The 15885-nt window shown below is 40.5% G+C and overlaps 1 protein-coding gene across 3 annotated transcripts in view; it reads right to left on the reverse strand.

The window, feature by feature from the left end:
• The window catches only part of NCKAP1 (NCK associated protein 1), a 103910-nt gene that overhangs the window by 40613 nt on the left and 47412 nt on the right, over nt 1-15885 (reverse strand). For all 3 annotated transcript variants that reach the window (XM_075829543.1, XM_075829542.1, XM_075829541.1), the window contains 6 exons: nt 9500-9556; nt 7784-7880; nt 6320-6426; nt 4545-4677; nt 1774-1855; nt 740-798 (listed from right to left, as the gene is read on the reverse strand). In XM_075829543.1, coding sequence (XP_075685658.1) covers nt 740-798; nt 1774-1855; nt 4545-4677; nt 6320-6426; nt 7784-7880; nt 9500-9556 — 535 coding nt within the window. The remainder of the gene's footprint in view (nt 1-739; nt 799-1773; nt 1856-4544; nt 4678-6319; nt 6427-7783; nt 7881-9499; nt 9557-15885) is intronic.

Raw genomic sequence — 15885 nt, forward strand, 5'->3', positions numbered from 1 at the left:
TTTGCTCCTATTCACTTGAATAGCATAGATGCAGTACTGCAGTGACCAGACCCATCTGCTTCCGGCACGGACATCTGGTGTTCGGAGGCAGCCAGAGCAGCTGATTGGTGTGGGTTCCGGGTGTCAAACCCCAACTGATCATATACTGATGACCTATCCTGTAGATCGGTCATCAGTATGAAAAACTGGTCAGCGCCCGGACAACTCCTTTAACTTCCAATTATATACTGTGTGTAATATGTCACGACTAAAATATAGGAATTTTAGATCTTTGTATCAGATTAAAATTGAAATCCAATCTTAGCATTCAAATGAGACCAGGTCTTAATATTTTTAGATGCAATATTCAGGGCACAGCTCTTGTTTGAAGTCAGGGAAGGGGGGGGGGGGAGCTGCAAATGACATCAGAAAGATTACATTATGTGAAGATATGTTCATGTAGACATAGGTATAAAGTGGCACTAATGAACTTTGTACATCTTGTACTTTTATTTTTAGGAGGCCAAGACTTTTAGCCACAAACATGTTTTTTTTTTTTGCATTATGTACAAAACGTTACCCATGAGTAACGTGCTGGGTGGTATTTTCACAACTTTCCAGGTGTCTACTTTCAGAAAATGTATCATATGGGGATATAATATGATTTTTTTTCTTAATTTTATAATTCAGGTTTAAAGAACATATCAAACTATGTATATAGTAACAAATGAAAAAAGGAAGTTTAAAAAATAGCAATTACCTGTAATCTGAACCAATCCAGTCTCATTCCTCTGAAGTCAAAAACCTCCCCATCTTCAACTAGAAACAAATAAATAAAACTATATTGAATATAAATCACACTAAGGCCCTGTTCACATCTGCATTCGTTATTCTGTTCTGCTCCTCTGACGGAGCAGAACAAGTGAATAACCGAAAACTACGGTTCTGCTGCACCACGGACAGCACTGGCAGCCGACGAAACCCATTGACTTTAATGGGTTTTGCCGGGATGTCCGCGGTTTTACTAGAAACAATAGCGCAGCATGCGGCATTAATGTTTCTGGTATTTTAGGCGGAATCTGTGACGGAGGCCCCTAACGGAGGCCAACGTATATGTGAACTAGACCTTACTGTACAAGGATATTTTGATGTTGAGAGAAAAAGAATATGTTCGTCAAAAGTTTTGCATTTATATTAAACACAGACATGCTTAGAATAGATTTGCATGGCCTGCGGGAGTGGTCCATGACACCAAGACGACTGCCTGCCTATGCACCAAAGGAAAAAACATGCCCAGGAGACCAGTGTCTAAAAGTGCAGAGCTTGTAAGCCAAAGTTAATAGCAGCAATGAGAGGTAACTGAAAGGAATGGGGGAAGCGAACAAAGTATCAAAAGAAAATCCTCCTGTAATAGAGTGTAAAAGTGGCTTGCCCACCATAGAAGTGATGGTAAAGTGCAAGGATATGCCATCACTTCCTGATCAGTAGGGGGATGGGGTGGGGGGGGGGGGGGTTGGACTGCAGGGAGCCAAACAAATTCTCAACCACAGCGCTTTATAAACTTGAAAGGAGTGGTTGCACAGTGGGTGGATGAGAACAGCTGGTTTTTTCAGGTGATTAGCATGGTACCAAAGGTCGGACCCCCACTAATTGAGAAGTGATGACATTTCCTAGCGATAGGTCACTACTTCTTATGATGGGAATAACGTTTAATAACCTTAGAATAATTCTTGTTCTAACAATCTCTTATTTGTCCAGATGGCAAAAAGTGTCCATATTTACCGTATGTCTTACCTTGTTTTACGTTTAGCGAGGTCATTGTGTTTACAAAAGAGGACATGATGATCGACTCATCCTCGGGACATACAGAGAGATTCTAGGGCAAGAAGACAACACAAGTCAGGTTTATTTGTTCTTAAACTCCGGTGTCGCTGACTAGTTATTAGTGCTCTTGCTTATTGTAATAATTGTACAAGTCAGTGTGCAGAGATCATCTTGTACAAGAAAGCCATCCATTGGCCTGATGCAATAATCATTTTATTTCCTAGAAACCTACTCATCTGTGTTAACTCTTATACGGCAAATGCTGCAGCACAGAAACATATATATATAGGTCATGTAAACATCTTTATCACTCACTGATCTATAATATACTGAACAGGACAGCCTCAGCATGCCAAAAAGAGTACGTTTGCAAAAACTTTCATGGTTTGACCTGGAGCAGATTTTGACACCACAGCTCCCTCTGCTGTTTCATGTGTAACATTACATTAGGGCACATTTACAAATAACGGCATATGCGATTAAAGTGTAGCATGCCACATATTCTACAAGATGACACATTGTTTGAGGAACACAGCACATTTTGGAAACATAATTGGAAACACATTAAAATCATTTTTGGAAAATGCGGCAGGGGGAACGATAAATATGGTCTACAGCATAAACATCATTCTTTATAATGCAATTACGCCAGAAACAACAAGAATCACTTGCCTATTTTAAGTATCTCCTTGTTTTAAAAAAAATATATATAATATAATTTATCTATATAATTAATAGAAATATATATAAAAAAATATATTAAATAAACCGAGATACAACTTCTAGATAACGCAAGTCTGTCTGTTATCAAGTAGAACGTACGTACAAACAACTTTATTTTTCCTTCATTGCTTTAATGCATACAAAATAAAGAATGAAGCAACAGCTTTGCAAAGTGTCTTGAATAAAAATCCCCTGTCATTTGGTGTATTGAGCTCCTATGCCGACTATATTTCCCTGGTTACAGACTACAAAACAAGCCCTGTGTATTCTGATCCTGCAGTCACTCAACTCCACCTGTCCCCCCACTTCTTGCTAATAACATTGAACAGCAACCGCTACACCGAGGGGCCAAGATTGCTTATAATGACCATTAAGCTACATTCACACGAGCGTGTCCGATTTACACGCGTAAAAAATGCAGCGTATTTCTAGCATTACATTTGCGTATGGCATCAGTGTGCGTTGCGTGTGGCGTGCATTTTTCACGTCCGTGCAAGCAATTCTTTTTTTTTTTTTTTCAATTTCTCTGCATTTGATGCGTGAATCACAGACAGCACACAGATGTCGTCCTTGTTTTTCACGCACCCATAGACTTCAACGGGCGACAAGGTGCGCAAAAACGCTCCAATATGGGACATGCAGTGAGTTTCACGCAACGGACACTCGCTGGGTGAAAGCTCACACATGTCTGAATAGCCCCATTGCAATGAATGGGTCCGTGTGCAGTCAGTTATTTCAATGGTTGAGGATTACACTCCTCTGAATGGGGCCTTAGACAGAGTCCATGTTCAATTGAACATCCAAACATAAGTGCGCTGTGGAGTAGACCCGAGTCCAATTGGTATGTAAAACGGGGAGAGATACAGAAAGCACGTGCAAAAAAAAAAATGAGACCAGTGCTCAGGGACACAAATAATACCAGAAACAGCTCAGAAACAAACTTGCTCCACTAAAGAGGCAAAAGACGTAACATCAGCTCAACCCCTTCCTTAAAAGCATGTAGATACCGTAAGCTTTACATGGGTAGTCCAAGGGTCTTGTTAGTGGATAAGTAATCCGCGAACCATCAGCTGGTATTAAAGAGGTCGATTTATTCAACACCATAATCCATTCAATAAGTTTCGAAGGTCAATGCACTACCTCCTTTTTTCATGTAAGGTGGTGTTATTCTACCAAAATTTGTGTCAAATCGTAATTTTGAAAAAGTGCGTGGTTCTTACCGCGATTTTGCCTAACCGAATTGTTTTTTGTTGAGTTTTGCGCAGACACAATTTTCATCGACAACCGCTCCAATCAACGTCCTTCTCATTGCGGTTCAACAGTGAGGAAGAACAGGGTTTTCGGAACCACCTTTCTTGTGATTGGTGCGGGTCCCAGCGGTGAGGTCACCAGTAATCAAAAAAATTAACTAACTTTTGCTGTTTTTATGATGGAGCATGGTGTGATGTGCTTTAAAACTGTACCAGCTGCAAAATATATAATGTGTAGTCTCTCTCCCTCCTCACGATCGGACAGATATATATATATATATTTGTAGACAGACAAACGAATGAATCCAGCAGCACTGGCAAACTGTGGGTGCAATTCCTCAGGAACAGACCAAAGTTCCAAATTACCTAGTATTCAAAAAATAGGCAGAAAGGCTCTAGAGGACAGAGCTGAAACGTTGCACAGGGGGCAATAAAAGTACCCACTTTTTCACATTTACTACGGAGTGCTGCCTATTTAAAAAAAAAAAAAAAAATTATATATATATGTGTGCAATCGCAGAAAAATGGTCACTGAAACAAACTTATCCTGTTATCACCATAATTGGCTCCTTCATGATCATATCAAGACCCAAACCAATCAGTTCCCGATGACCTCGCCCGGACAAGAGACTCATTAATAGAAAGATCGCGGCACTCACTGGCCGAATCTGGATCATAAATATACGGCAGCTTTGCAGAACGGCACACTGCTAGTTGCTGTATATTTACATGATGCAGTCCAGAAAGAGTTAATAAGGGATCCCTTACCTGTACCAGTTCATTCAGGACCACTGCATCAAAGCCAGACAGGTACTGCACATAATATCTCTGCATCACTGGCCCATATTTCCTGACATGTGCTCGCAGTTCTTCCATATAAAATATGAGTTCAGCTATATGCCTGGATCAGAGATACAGAAACAATAGAATAATTTAATATTGAGCTTGACCAAGTTTCACATCAATTATTCATAAAGGATTATCTGATTAAGATGTACTTGTATATGTCCCCTTTAAAGAAAACATCACCTACCCACAACCATTTTCTGCTAAATGAGGACCATAGACTGATCAATGCGATTACCCGTGAAGCACACACACACATCTTGTCATTTGTCAACACCTGACACTTACTTAAAAGGGGTTTTCCCACTCACATGTGATTGATAGGAGTCCGACTGCTGGGACCCCCAGTGATGAGAACGGGGGACCAAAAGTCGCCCAAAGTGCCCCATGAGAATGACTAGCTGGTGTGCATGCTCGGCCAGCGCTCCATTCATTTCTATGGAACTCCTGGTACCGCTGTCTCCAGCAGCTCCCTAGAAATTAATGGAGCACTGGTCGAGCATGCACACCAGCGCTTTATTCTCATGGAGCACTTTGGGGGACTTTCCATCCCCCATTCTCCTCGTCGCTTGGGTTCCCAGAGGTCAGACCCCGAGTGATCACACATGTATCCCCTACCCTGTGGATAAGAGATATATGTGTTTGTGGGGGAAAACCCCTTCAAGGGGTTTTCCCCTCCAGAGCCATCAAAAGGCATAATGTTAGGAAAGGAGTCTGACCCCTGGTATCCCTACTCACTGCTTTAACAAAGAGGTAGCAGTCCTAGGTAAATTGCGCAGTCCCATTGGCTTCATTTCTGAAGCCGCAGCACTTCCTGTGTGCTGTGTAGAGACTGCCGTGGCCCTAACGTTCCTGTAATCATGGGTTCCTCCGTGGTCAGACCACCACCAATCAGACATTGATTACATTTACTAGAGTGGGAAAACCCCACTATGTACACTGTTGAAATATATATCAGAGACACGCAGGACCCACTGACACTGAACCCGTCAGTCACGTGGACCTGACAGATACAGGTTTCAGCACTAGATACAGCTGCTCTGTATAAAGGATACAAAGCAGCTGTATCGCAAAAAGTTAAAATAATTTTTAATAAAAAGTATTTTGAAAGTTGCACCAAACACTGATTGACGTATTTATTACAGCAAAAAATAAAAAAAAGATTTCGAAAAGGTGTACATAGCCTTTAAGAATTACTGTAACGCAGCAATTCCCATAGGGGTAATTTTAGTCCCTGATGAGAAACCTTTACTTCAGCATTCCATATTTCTTGGCCAGCTCTATTTTCTGGCACCTTCGCTTATGATTTTTTTTTTGCATCTAAAATGAAAAATGAAGCAACTTTTGTTGAAGCAACTTAACGGTTTAAAAGTTGTGTCTATAGCTCGTAAGGATAGCGATAGACTACGAAAACTACCTATATTGCCATCCACCTGTCCCCTTCTTTTTGCTAACCTTGTATGGGGTAAGAAAAGCAGTACTTACTATCACACCCTGTTCTAAAGGATCATTTCTTTTCCTACCCATGTGGAAAGGACTGGCCCGCTGCATCGGCAGTGATGTAATCTCGCTTTTTCTACAAGCAGTTAAAACTTGAATTGTTTTCTACCACTTTGAGTTTCCAGATCAGTCTTCGCAAATACCCATTAGCGTTTGTTATGTATGCAACCACACTAGGGAACACCAAAGTGACTCACTTATCCATAAAATCATCTGCCACCTTCTTTGGAATATTATCTGCATGCCGAAGAAGCCAAATGATTTCATCTCGAGCGAATGACAAAGCCATGAATACAAAAAGAGCCTTCAGAAAAAGAAAGATAAATGCATTATGCTTCATTGACGGGAAAAAGATCATTCATCACGAAAGATAAATAAAATAAGTCTTAGCTATACTGAACAGCTGAAACTTGTATGGCAAAGGCAAAACTTACTGCAGAAATGTCGTGACAAAAACAAATAAAACAGGAGCAAAATTTATTTTGTACAGCTACAAAATGTTTTCTGTTAAAATTGAAAAAACAAAAAAAAAACGGAACACATTAAAGTCAATGGGTTCCATCAGCAACCGGCGGTATCCGTTATGAAACGGAACAGTTGGTTCAGTCCTTCACTTGTTCTGCTCCTCTGACGGAGCAGAACAATGGAACACACCAATGCAGGCGTGAACCCAGCCGTATTCTCTACTTTCCCAGCTCTGCACAAGCCTATTGAACTCTTTGGTGCATTATGTTTGACTCCATTCTGAGATTCCCAAAAACGATAAAAGTTAAAAAAAAATATATATATATATATATATATATATATATATATATATATATATATATATATACATATACATATACATATACATACACACACACATATATATATATTTTTTTGTTATCACCGTGATCGTATTGACCCGCAGAATAAAGGTAATGTGTCATGTTCACCGTACATTGAACTGCTGTTCTATTCCCAATTCCAAACCATTCAGAATTTTTTTCTATAGCTTCCCAGTACATTGCACATAATATTAAATAGTACCATCAGAAAGTACAACTTGTCCCGTAAAAATGAATGAAAAAAATAAGCGTTATGACTTTTTGAAGGTGGGGAGGAAAAAACAAAAGCATAAAAATGAAAATTAGCCTGGTCCTGAAAGGGTTAAAGCTGCCCTGATTGTAACGCTATCGAAATATGTTGTCACTGTGTAAATACGGCCTTGTTAACACGGCGCTCAAACAACGACGTGTAAAAACCGCTGATGTTTTTGTAAATCGCTTTTTAAAATACAGGTGATTTTAATGCGATTTTGCCACGTATTTGACGTGTTTTGTGCGTGCTTTTTTGGCGCGTAATTAGGACTTCCGTAGACTATGAGAATTTGGCACGTTTGCGGCGCATTATATGTGCCAAAGAATTGACCTAATGCTTCTTTTTTTATGCGACGTGGGTTTTATACGCGTGTGTAAAACGCGTTGTATGCACTAATGACGCACTTTCCCATTTATGTCAATGGAAAGCTTAAATCATGTGTATTTTGGCGTGCCGAAAAATGCGTCAAATACACACCATGTGAACAGGGCCTAAAAGTTATTATTATTCTAATGGGTGGATAATTTACCACGGTTAGAGCTGTAGATAATATAACAAGTTGTACAGTTTACAACACTTACCTTTGGCCCCAGTAAACCTGGCTGGTCGGAAAGGACCGTGGCTAGCTCCTTCAGTGCAGACCTTAAGAATTTGCGCCTCTCTCGGTGTGTGGCACCGCTAAACGTAGAGCAAAGAATAACTTTAATACAGCTATGAAAGCTCATAATGTACATTATACATCTCAAAGAGGACCTGTCAAGTAAATACTTGTATTACCCAAAAAATAACAATTCTGGAGCATCTTTTCTTAGAACTTGGTGATGTGCCATTCCACTGTTATTCCTACTGGAAATGTATGAATAAAATTGACAAATGTGCTTTACTAATCGCTTTGTCAACGGATGTGCCCCTACACAATCTGACACGCCCAATCAGGGCTTACAGTATGAGAATGTAGTGACACTTTAGTAACAAGGGGAATGGTAACACCCAGCTGTCAATTATCTGCACATTTCCAGGAGGAATAACACATGAATGGCAAAACGCAGCATTCTAAGAAAAGATGCTCACATATTGCTATTTTAGTATTTACTAAAACAGACATGTCATGAGAGCGGACATGTCCTCTTTAAAATGGTAACACCGTGAAAGTTTTTTTTTTAATTTGAGTCAGAAAATTAACTGGAATAGGAACATCCATATATAAATTGACAAAGCAGACGACGACAAAACAGCGGGTCACAAGTGACATTCAGAGTACATAAAGAACAAGTTCAATTGAAAATAAATTTGCATATAACTTTTGAATCAGTACTTCTAAATCTACTGGGGCCCCACCAGCCAGAACACGTTGATGCCTAGGTCTTACCATTGGTTGTTTTCCATGCCCAAATTTGGAAAAATTACTTTTAAAAAATGATCTTGAAATTTGTCTCTTGGAACAGGTAGAACATTAAAATAAGTAGACAAGAAGTCAGTTATGTTTCTAAACCAGAGACAGATGCAACCATAGGAAGGCCTATCCAGGATATGATCACTTCTGTCCCCTTAGCCACAACCTGGGGGGCGCATCACAGTTTGAGAAGCAACATTTTAGATCAAGCTCCAGAGGAGGAGGTATCAGCAAATTGTCTTTTACGGAGGGGGAAGTATGGGCAGTTGTGTTGAAAGTGCCAAACGTAGGCATGGTGGTGAATCTTGCATGAGGGCAAGATGAGATACACTACATCCCCCAGACATGGTCGAATTTAGATGAAGAATATTTATATATTCTATGCATTTACGTGCTAGAAATAAAACTTCTCTTAAAAATATCATATTATGCGACCATTGTTCCTCTTATGAGGGAACCAGTAGACAAAACCTCTGGACTACAAAGGACAGGGACTGAATGAAGGGTAGATAGAAAGTCTATTCTTGGCGATTCCTGGCATCAGGGGCAGGACAACAATGAAGACCTCCTCACTCTAAATAGTCTAATAGGAGTGAGATATGTTTGAAGAATAATGTATAGCGGTGTCATTCTGTTGCTTACTGAAGGGGACCTAATGTCACATTGTGATTTGGAGACATTTGGGGAGTTGAATACTACAAGTAAATCAGCAGTGAAGTGTCTTTCATTGGCCCTGATCCCAATCAGAACCATACTCCGTTATCAACAAGTGGCCATTGCTGTAAGTTGCTCATCACAATCAGAAAGAAGGAGGACATTTCTGGAACGTTGAAAGAATTTAAAATTAATGTGCAGGAAATCTGTGGAAAATTACATTTTAAGTGCCCTAATAAAAATTACTTACGCATGTGAAATTGCAGCCTCCTTACACTCTCGGATGTCATTAATTCGCTTGTTGTAACTGGGGAGGAAAAAAAAAAAAAAGAAGCTGGTAAAAGGAATCCTGAAAAACCCTGCAAAAATATAAGCAGCTTATAAAGCACACCTGCTTCAAAAACTACAGCTTAAAGGGGTATTGCCATCTAAGAATATCATGGAATATCGCAAGATATGTCAGAACAATCTAATTAATCCATTAATCCAGAAAAGCCAAGAGACCGATTCCCGTCAGCAGTTGTCCAGAATAGCGGTGCTCCCGGGCACCCGCTGTGCAGGGAACTGCAACAAAGCACCGGTCAAGTGAAAAAATAATCCAGTGAAGTAGCAGCGTAGTTTAACTTTTCAAGAAATGTGGGGGTCCTGGAAGCTTGATTTAACCCCTTAAGGACGGGGCCTACTTTTGGCCTTAAAGAGAACCTTTCACCTGGTGGTTCTGCAGAGAGCACTCTCTCAGTCTGTGTGTGTTCTCACGGGAGGGAACACAGCGCAAGCGGCCCTGACACTGTCCGTAGCTGATTGATAGACATCACGCCCCCTTGCCATTTAGATAGAAACGCCCCATTGACAGTTCAGGGGATTGTTTACATATCGGGCGCCAAATATAACGGCACGGAAATGTAAATAACGGAGGAGACAGTGTTTGTGAAGACCTGTCTATTACATGCTGCACTCAGCTGCATATGTATGGGCAGGTGAAAGGTTCTCTTTAAAGAGGCTCTGTCACCAGATTTTGCAACCCCTATCTGCTATTGCAGCAGATCAGTTGTACTTTTGCAAGCCTCATTTACATAAATATAAAAATGGTCATAACTTGGCCAAAAATGCTTGTTTTTAAAAAATAAAAAAAACGTTACTCTTATCTTCATTGCAGCGCCGATCTGCTGCAATAGGAGATAGGGGTTGCAAAATCTGGTGACAGAGCCTCTTTAAGGCTCAGAGCCCATTTTTCAAATCGGACGTGTCAATTTGTGTGTTAATAACTCTGGAATGCTTACACCTATTCAAGCGGTTCTGAGATTGTTTTCTCGTGACACATTGGGCTTTATGTTGGTGGTAACATTTGGTTGATGTATTCAGTGTTTATTTGTGAAAAATAGCAACATTTAGAGAAAATTTAGAAAAAAAATTGAATTTTTCTGATTTTAAATGTATCTGCTTGTAAGACAGATAGTAATACCACACAAAAAAGTGTTACTAGTTCACATTTCCCATATGACTACTATATATGTTGGCATAATTTTTTGAACATTCTTTTATTTTTCTAGGACGTTACAAGGCTTAGAACATAAGTAGCAATTTCTCATATTTTCAGTTCTGAAGTGGCTTTGAGCGCCTTCTATATTAGAAACCCCCAATAAAAAAACACCCCATTTTAAAAACGAGACCCCTCAAAGTATTCAAAACAGCATTTAGAAAGTTTATGAACCCTTTAGGCGTTTCACATGAATTTATAGCAAAGTGGAGGTGAAATTTACAAACTTCATTTTTTTTGTCAGAAAATCCTTTTTATTCCATTTTTCCCTGTTTTACCAGAGAAACGCAACTCAATATTTATTAGAGTTTATTCGTTTTTAGAAATATCCCAGATGTGGCCCTAGTGTGGTAATGGACAGAAGCAGCGGCCTCAGAAGCAAAGGAGCACCTAGAGGATTTTGAGGCCTCCTTTTTATTAGGCACCATGTCCGGTTTGAAGAGGTCTTGTGGTGCCAAAACAGTGGAAACCCCCCAAAAGTGACCCTATTTGGCAAACCACACCTCTCAGGGAATTTATCGAGGGGTATAGTGAGAATTTAGACCCCACAGGTTTATTGCTGCATTTTGTGGAATTAGGCCGTGCAATTAAGAATCAAATTTTTCCGATAAAAGGTACAAATTTTTAATTTTTTTCATTTTCACAAGGAATAAATGAGAAAAAGCACCCCAACATTTGTAAAGCAATTTCTCCCAACTACAGCAATACCCCACACGTGGTCATAAACTGCTGGTTGGACTAACGGCAGAGCTCAGAATGGCAGGAGTGCTATTTGGCATGTCGATTTTGCTGGATTGGTTTCTGGGCGACATGTCGCATTTGCAGAGATTCTGAGGTACAAGTACAGGGGAAACCCCTTAAAAGTGACCCCATTTTGGAAACTAGAACCCTTGAGGAATTTATTGTAGTTTTCATGGGATGAATGCGACTTTTTGATCAGTTTTTGTTCTATTTTTTAAGAGGTCGTGGTGACTAAAAAACAGCAATTCTACTATTGTTTATTCCTTTTTTTTTTTTTTTTTACAGCGTTCACCGTGCGCTATAAACGACATTCACTTTATTCTGCGTGGCGATACGATTACGGCGATACCAAATGTTTATACTTTTTTTTATTGTCTTATGGTGTTTGCCCAATAAAATACTTTTTATAAAAAATCATTAACTTTTTGTGTTGTCAAATTCGAAGAGCCATAACTTTTTTATTTTTCCATCAAGATAGCCGTGTGAGGACTTGTTTTTTGCATAACGAACTGAGCGGCAGGTGCTTGCCGCATTAGGAAGGGCTTTCTCGTCCTGTGCGACAGCCAGTGTGTCCGTGCGATCAGGGGCGGGGCAACAAGTGTAACACACAGCCACGCTCTAACGGCGGAGAGGAGAACCCCCTTCTCTCCGCCGTTAACCCCTTGAATGACGCGATAAATGCTGACCGAGGAATTCAAAGTGAGTAGCAGTAGGCGCCACTCCCCTTAGATCGCGTCACAGGAAATCCCTGTGACGCGATCAAGGCCCATACCTCGTTTGGCCAGACAGCCCAAGGTCCTTTGAAGCCCTGGGGTCCGGCTGTCTGACCATATTCCCTGTTAGGACATACTGAGTTATGCCCTAACAACTGCCTGTGTACAATCAGTATGCAGGCTAATGTACTGGCATATAGATATATGCCAGTACATTAAAGTTAAAAAATAAAAATGAAAAATCCCCCTATAGGATTAAAGAAACAAAAAAGTAAAATTAATTTAAAAAAAAGTAATGTTGAATAAAACAACTAAAAATACACAGAAATACAATTTTTTTACAATTAACCCCTCACCGCACCAGGACGCACCGGTATGTCCTGCATTGCAGTGCTTTAAGGCACCGGGACGTACCGATGCATCCTGGCTATAAACTGTCAACCTGGCAAAGGACAGGGTGACAGAACTGTGCCTTTAACTGTTAATGACAGTTGATCGGCACAGTAAGACGGCAGGGGACCAATCACAGCGGTCCCCGGCCGGTGATCGCTGTGATTGGTCAGTCACAGCACACTGACCAATCACAGCTCCATGAGAATGAAGCTGAGCCAGCGCCATCACCGCCGGGTATCGGCTGTCCGACACCCCGCTGTAACGGCCAGGATGGGAGCTAGGCTCCGATCCGTCCTATTAACTGCTTAGATGCAGCGATCAAATCCATCGCTGCATCTAAGTGGCTTCTAGCCTGTCGGCAACCATGATGGTTGCCACGGGCGCTGGTGTCAGCGGTTTGTGACAGCTGACATTCTGCTCTAACCACCAGATCGCTGCATCTAGGTGGTTAGATCGCACCCTATGGTTGCTAATGGCAACCATCGGCACCCATAGCCTAACAATGGCTTCCTAGTATGGAAGCCTATTAGGCCCCGCGGGGAGGCGAAGCCTAATATGTAGGTAGTGCAGTGTATTAGAATAGCGATCAGGGCTTCATGCCTACATATCCTCTAGTGGTACAAAAAAGTTGAAACAAGTCAATAAAAATGTTGTAAAAAAATAAATAAAAGTTTCACCTTAAAAAAAAAAACTATAACAGCCTTTTTTCCCCCATAATAAGTCTTTTATTATAGGAAAAAACTGAAAACATTAAAAAAAAGTACACATATTTGGTATCACTACGTCCGTAACGACCCAAACTATAAAAGAAAATCACGCAATTTTGCCCGCACGGTGACCACTGTAAAAAAATAAAAACAAACAATTCCAGAATCACTTTTTTTTTAGTCACTACCCCTCCCGAAACAATAAAAAAAAAAAAAAAAGGGGATCTAAAAGTTGCATGTACCCCAAAATTATACCATTAAAAACTACAGCCCGTCCCGCAAAAAACAAGCCCTTACACAGCTTTTTTGACGGAAAAATAAAAAGTTATGGCTCTCAGAATATGGCAACACAAAAAATTTATTTTTTGAAACAAAAGTGATTTTATTGTGCAGGCGCTGCAAAACATAAAAAAAACTATATATATTTGGTATCGCCGTAATCTTATCGACCAGCAGAATAAAGTAAAATTGTCCTTCATAGCGCACGGCTGGTTTTTGGTCACCTTGCTTGCCAAAAAATGAAAGAAAAAAAAAAAGGGATAAAAAAAAAACAAAACAAAACAAAAATCGCATGTACCCCAAAATGGTACCAGTGAAATCTACAGAGGGTCCCGCAACAAATAAGCCCTCACACAGCTCCGGTGGAGAGAAAATAAAAAAGTTCTGGCTCTCAGAATATGGTGATGCAAAATGTGCAGAGCGTTCCAAAAGCGGATAACATCTGGCATCATTTATCAGTGCAACACCGGCCACACATCTATGAATTATTATTTACCGCATTAATATACCCGCTTATTATGCCCTGATGTACCCCGCACAGCTTACATATGCCCCCACATTATAAACTGAAATACCAGCAAAACCCCAAACAAAACTACCACTAAGCAAAATCTGTGCTCCAAAAGCCAAATGGCGCTCCCTCCCTTCTGAACCATACAGCGTGCCCAAACAGCAGTTTACGTCCACATATATGGCATCGCCATACCCGGGAGAACCCGCTTAACAGTTTGAGGTATTTGTCTTAAGTGGCACGAACTGAACACAACATATTGTGCACTAAAAAGGCATATCAGTGGAAAATTGCAATTTTCACTTTGCACCATCCACTGAGCATTAATTTCTAATAAAAAACCAACAAAAAAAACCTGTGTGGTCAAAATGCTCACTACACCCCTTAAAAAATGCCTTGAGGGCTGCAGTTTCCAAAATGGGGGTCACTACTTGGTGGCCCTGCCATTGTGGGCAAATGCTGCGAAAATCACAAAAATAGACCTCACATGCGCATTTGCTCTTTCACTCCTAAGCCCTGTCATATGTCCAGGCAAATATTAAATACCTTGAGGGGTGTAGTTTACAAAATGGGGTCACTGCTCAGGATTTTACACTCTACTCTGATACCTAAGGGAGCTCTGCAAATGCGACATGGCGCCCGTACATCAGTCCAGCAAAATCTGCGCTCTAAAAGCCAAATGGCGCTCCTTCCATTTTGAGCTCTGGCACGTGCCCAAAGAGCCGTTTAGGGCCACACACAGGGTATTGCCGTACTCGGGAGAAATTGGATAACAAATTGTGTGTTGTTTTTTCTCCTATTACCCCTTGTGAAAAAAAAAAAATTAGGCACAAAACTACATAATTTTGGGAGAAAAAAAATAATTTCATTTTCACTGCCTCATTCTAATAAATACAATCTATGAAACACCTGTGGGATCAAAATGCTCACGACACCCCTAGATTACCACCCTGAGGGGTATAGTTTCCAAACTGGAGTCACTTCTCAGGGTTTTCTACTGTACTGGTACCTCAGGGGCTCTGCAAATGCGAAATGGCACCCAAAAAACATCAACCAAAATCTACATGCCAAGTAGCGCTCCTGCCATCCTGAGCCCTGCGGTGTGTCCAAACAGCAGTTTATGACCACATATGGGGTATTGCCGTACTCGGGAGAAATTGCTTTACAATTGTTGGGGTGCTTTTTCTCCTTTATTCCTTGTGAAAATGAAAAAAATGCAACATTTTAGTGGAAAGAATGTAGATTTTCATTTTCACTGCCTAATTCCAATAAATTCAGCAAAAAAACAGTGGGGTCAAAATGCTCACTATACCGCTAGATAAGTTCCATGAGGAGTCTAGTTTCCAAAATGGGGTCACTTTTGCGGGGTTTGCACTATTTTGGCCCCTCAGTGGCTTTGCAAATGTGACATGGCGCCGCAAACCATTCCAGCAAAACTTGAGCTCCTATAGTCAAATGGCGCTCCGTTCTTTCTAAGCCCTGCCGTGTGTACAAACAGCAGTTTATTACCACATATGGGGTATTGCTGTGCTCAGAAGAGTTTGCTTTACAAATGTTGGGGTGCTTTTCCCCCTTTATCTATTGTAAAAATGCAAAAATATTAACTAAAACTATATTTTATTAGAAAAAAAATGTAGGTTTTCAATTTCACTGCACAATTCCCATAAATTCTGCAAAAAACGTGTGGGGTCAGAATGCTAACTATACCCCTAGAAATATTCCTTGGAGGGGTGCAGTTTGCAAAATGGGTCACTT

The sequence above is a fragment of the Rhinoderma darwinii genome, chromosome 6 (genome assembly GCF_050947455.1).
Source record: "Rhinoderma darwinii isolate aRhiDar2 chromosome 6, aRhiDar2.hap1, whole genome shotgun sequence".
Lineage (NCBI taxonomy): Eukaryota > Metazoa > Chordata > Amphibia > Anura > Rhinodermatidae > Rhinoderma > Rhinoderma darwinii.